The following is a 5,000-nucleotide window of genomic DNA, read 5'->3' as shown; positions in this document are numbered from 1 at the left end:
ATGTGGTTCTCTGGTGTAGATTCTTCAACGTTTTTCCAGATGTCTGGTTTACAACTAAGAGAGTTGTGATCGAGAAAACGAGAGACCTCTCCGTTAGGGATTGTATCTTTGGTAGCAACCAAGCCCAGAACTTCTTCTAAATCTAATCTGTTGATTAAAGAATCCCTTTTACTTCCAACGCCGCTTTCATCTATATTGATTTTTCCTTTTGCTATAGATTCAACTTCGTTTGTCTTCGAGTTCAAATTTCTTGGCGACTCTTTATATCGAGTTAAACAGTTTCTTTTATTTGAAATCTGAATTCCATATTTCGTGACCTCCTTCATCTCATCTAGATCTCTTACCTCATGACTCTCCCGATTATTTCTCAGTGGAAAAAAGTCGCCGGCTTTTTCAATCATCCCAATATCAAACGATTTACTTTCTAAATTTAAAGAATACAAAATCGACGAGTCTTCATTATTTGATTCCAACGAATTCATTATCTCTCTTTCCAAAAATTCTTCATATTTTATATCATTTTCATTTTTAAAATCAACCTGTTCCCTTTTGTTTAAATCCTCATCATTCCCGAGTTTTTCTCTTTTCGTACAATCATTCATTTGCTTCGATTCTCTTGTTTCACGAGAAAAAACTCCTGAATACTTCCACAGCTTGTTCAAAGTGGGGCTGTCACATCCTCCTGCAATATCGTTTTGCTGGTCCTCCGAATGGCACTCTTTTAATCGAATGTCTGTTTTTTCTTCTTTAATAAATCTACTGCGCGCCAAATCAATAACCTTTTCGACGTATTTTTTGGCAAACTCTTTCGAACAATCGTTGGCGTGATGCATAAGAGCCTCTTTGCAAAGTTTATCAACATACAACTCTGCAAATGACTTCAAGTCTTCTTCAGGAGAAATTCCGCTAATTTCTTCCTTACAATCCTTGCCTTTCTCATTCGTCTTTGTGATTTTCCCGTCCTCATCTTTTCCCAAACCTTTAATAGATGAATCAAGTGGAGAGAAACCCATCAAAGAACCACTATCCGAAACATCACCGCACGAGTTCGACGAAGCAATTTGCACGCGTTGCAGGCCTATCTCTTCACATATTTTCATTTTCTTTGCGCGCGATGCTTTGTCGTTCGTCGTATGTTTTCGGTATTCCTTCAAAGTCTGACACTTGTTTTCGTTTTTGCAGATAAGCAGTGGGCGAGTTAGCCTTGGTGTAACCAAAACACCGGCCGCAGATTCCCGCTCGATGGAAGCACCAATTGCACATCGTCCGTTTTGCGTAAAATCTCCTATATCAGAACTTGAATAACCTATCAAAATAATTAATAAAACACTGAAATTATTTTTTGGTAAACAAATGTTGATCGAAATGTTGGTTTCCCTGTATTAATGTTTACGAAGTCTAAGTCGGCTGAGCAAAGTACGGCGTTCTGGTCTACTTCTACTTAGCCTTGGACTGCGTTACTTATTGGAGAATACGCTAGGCTTTTTCTCCAGTTATTTGTATTCGAAAAGGGAACCTATTCCTGTTCCAGGGCCCCTCACCATTCTAACCCTGAGCACGAGGACTAGGACGGAAAAATATCAGCGCTGACCAAGAGTCTGACGCACATCCTAATAGTTAGGGCTCGATTGCATCGGGTTCATAACTGTGGTTCACTCTATCACACCTAGCTTCACTGTTGCCTCGCGCAATCACTCAAACGTCGTAAGACAGGAGCCCATCCTGGAGCGTGCAACTTCCATACAGCGTCTGTGAAACGGCGTTTTCACAAGTAGGTTTATTTTTAGACTAACCCTTCCTGCAAATTAGGTCAAAAAACAAAGTCAGTTACGGTTCGGTGACCCTATGACGTCAGCTTAATTTCTTGTAATTGGTCATCGGGCTCCTGTGGGAGTCTCATTAGCGGGAAATTTAATCTAAAAATAACCTTACTTGTGAAAACGCCGTTGAACAAGTATAGTTAAGTTGCACGTTCCGGGTGATGGGCTCCTGGTAAGAACAATGTTTTTTTTTTCATTCCAATACCGATTCGTCGCTCTCGGTTTAATGAAGATCACATTGAAGAGTAACTTGGATATTCTTGGAAGCTGAGAACGTAATATATTACTCAGTTCGATCAATTCGTCCGCAAGGGTACGAGTCGGCTTATCTTCTGCTTTTTTTTACGAGTGGTTACGACGACGACGACGACGATGATGCCGACGGTGACGATGACGTCGACGACGATGACGTCGATGATAATGATGATGATGATGATGATGATGATAATGATGACAGTGGACTGGCTGTGAAAGGGAATTGAGAAGGAAATGGGAACGTTTTGATCCCTGAGACTCTGAATACATATAGAGCTTAGTGCTATCCAGTTTACTTGGTTCTCACTTTGTCGTAAATACTGTATCGAATTGACCGAAGTAAAGGGCAAACATTTTCTCCAGTTCAATTAATTCAATTGAAAAACAATAATATTTACCGTAACTCACCATACGGCCAGAGAAAACGAGGCAAGTTAGATATTTATTCTATCTCTAGATCTTTTAATCGAGCAACCAAAGAAAACTTTACAATGTTGTGCTTTACTGTAGAATACGTCACGCTAATTTGCCAATTTTAGTGCGCACACTATCAGGACCAGATCAGAAGTTGAGAGCGCTTCCTAGCGACCTTTTTCTTTGTATCGATGGTCGATCATGTTAATAGTTTACAAAAGAAGATTGTTACCTCGAGCGGTTGTTAGCGATTTCGTGCGGTTTCTGGCTTCTTCTTTCCTGCCAAAAGTAATGATAACACCAAATAAATCATAAACTAATAATTACCATGGTTAAGTGGAATACTGCCGAGCGCCGCCAGCCTGTAGCCGCCACCACTTTTCCAAGCGATCGCAACAAACCCCACCTCACCAAACGACAAAACTTATCACATGCCATGCGCAACAACGCTGCCCTTGATGATTCTGGGCACAACGCAGACATCCCGAAATTCCCGCATCTGGTGTGAAGACGATTAGACTGGCTACCTTGTAACCTCGGCAGGAAAAAAACAATACGAAAGTAAGAAAGAATTTTTGACCGAAAGAATGACTTCTTGTTTCATGTGCATGGCTGACTTACTGCATGGTCTGGCTGACTTACGGACTGGCGGACAGACTCACTGTGTGACTAACGAATTGACTCATTCACTAGGGAGTTTAAGAAACCACGACGTCTACGGGGACGAAAACGTCACTTCAAAATATAAGTTTGTGCTGCGTTAAGTATTATGAAAATCCCATCTTGTTTATATTATTCAATATGGGCGAAGTGTCCTAAAACTGGATTGGTTCGGACGGATTTGAAGTACAGAGTGAGACTGAAAGACTCACTGTAGTTCGTCCACGCTGTCGTCAAAACTATAAATTTGGTCACTCACGTAGTTTTTTTTGACGAGTACAGGAGATAATGTTCAAAAAAGGGTGCCGCACGTGCACGTGCACGTGCACGTGCACGTGCACGTGCACGTGGTTCTTTCAACCAATAATATTACTGCTTTTTGGCGTTGTCGTTGCCGTAGCCGTCGTCGTTTCTTAAACGCCCTACTGACTGACACCCTGATGAGCTGCTTGAGTGAGTGAGTGACTGGCCGACAGAATGACGGTCCGATGAACGGACGCAGCGACAGACGAACCCACCGAACGATCACCGATTGACCAACCGAACAACTTTAATGACTGACTAACGTAACACTTTAGCAACAAACCTTTTCCTCGTCTTCGAAGGCCACATACGGCGGAACCAATTCCCTCCTTCTCTTTTGTCATCACCCTTAATCTTCTTTAGCCTCTTTGAACTGACTAGTTTCGACATCTTTGGCAGTACCTGATCTTTCAGAAATGCTAACAGTTCTTTACACCTGGTGACTTCATTTGAGCAGCTCCCGTTTATATGGACCTGAAGTGTGGCCACCACGGTCCCTTGAGGTGTTATGAACTTTTTGTACACCTCACGGAATCGTAGATTAAGTTTGAGTCCACCGCCATCGATTTCATCTGCGACCTACGCATGATTGGGAGGAACAATGAAACGACGGTAAACACATATGTTTGACATGTAGATTCCATGTTGTCGTGCTTCTCTTCAGTACTAGGCTGATTTTGCAACAGAACGAGAACCTCAGTTGACACGGGAGAGCAGGCGGAATAGGCTGGATTCTACTCTAATTTGACCAAACAGCCGTGGTCACACTGCAGACATTTTTAACTAGGTTAACTCGACTTGATGACAGTTTACCTGGGGAAACTGACTTTTTTCAGTGTGACCGATTTTTTTCCCCAAGTAATTTACCTCGGGGAAATTTAATCGCCCGGAGCTTGATTATCTTACGAGAACAAAAGAGTTTCCCTTGACAGCCACCCCAAAGCAATAGCTAGGGAAAATTCATTTCCCCAGGTAATTAACCAATAAAAGCTCGTCGGCGAATGTCTTAATAGCCGTGGTCACACTGCAGACTTTTTACCGAGGTAACCTCGACTTGTGGACAGTTTACCTCAGGAAACTGATTTTTTTTCAGTGTGACCGATTTTGCCCCAAGTAATTAACCTCGGGGAAATTTTATCTTCTGAAGCTTGGATATGTCAGGAGAACAACAGAGTTTCCCTTGACAGCTACCGCAAAGCGTTAGCCGGGGTAAATTCATTTCCCCAAGTAATTAACCAATAAAAGCTCGTCGGTTCTATGAGGTCATGTAGTAAACCTTTTTGTCGCCAGTTAAAATCGTTTTATTACTGCAAAGCGCGAAGACGATGGCACAATTCAGAGCAACGTATTTATTCGATTAAGCGCCCAACCTCAAATAAGCGCCCGTCTCGAACAAGAGCCCACCCTGAAGGTAGAAAAAGTTAACAAGCGCCCAGTCTCGAATAAGCGCCCACCCCCAAGGACAAGATTGACTGACATCCATCCAGCAAGCACTAACAGCTCGGATGTCGAGGAGGCAGCACCAGAAAGTTCACTTATTGAGCTGAG

The 5,000-nt window shown here is 42.4% G+C and overlaps 1 protein-coding gene across 4 annotated transcripts in view; it reads right to left on the bottom strand.

Moving 5' to 3' along the window:
• LOC138011123 (uncharacterized) overlaps positions 1 to 5,000 on the bottom strand; it is a 121,460-nt gene that overhangs the window by 114,095 nt on the left and 2,365 nt on the right. For all 4 annotated transcript variants that reach the window (XM_068858103.1, XM_068858104.1, XM_068858106.1 and 1 more), the window contains exons 2-4: positions 3,736 to 4,031; positions 2,722 to 2,768; positions 1 to 1,306 (exon numbers count right to left, since the gene is read on the bottom strand). The exon at positions 1 to 1,306 is cut by the window's left edge and continues 184 nt beyond it. In XM_068858103.1, coding sequence (XP_068714204.1) covers positions 1 to 1,306; positions 2,722 to 2,768; positions 3,736 to 4,031 — 1,649 coding nt within the window. The remainder of the gene's footprint in view (positions 1,307 to 2,721; positions 2,769 to 3,735; positions 4,032 to 5,000) is intronic.

The sequence above is a fragment of the Montipora foliosa genome, chromosome 7 (assembly GCF_036669935.1).
Source record: "Montipora foliosa isolate CH-2021 chromosome 7, ASM3666993v2, whole genome shotgun sequence".
NCBI lineage: Eukaryota > Metazoa > Cnidaria > Anthozoa > Scleractinia > Acroporidae > Montipora > Montipora foliosa.
Note: the sequence above shows the minus strand (reverse complement) of the source record. Positions and strands in the feature narration are given on the sequence as shown.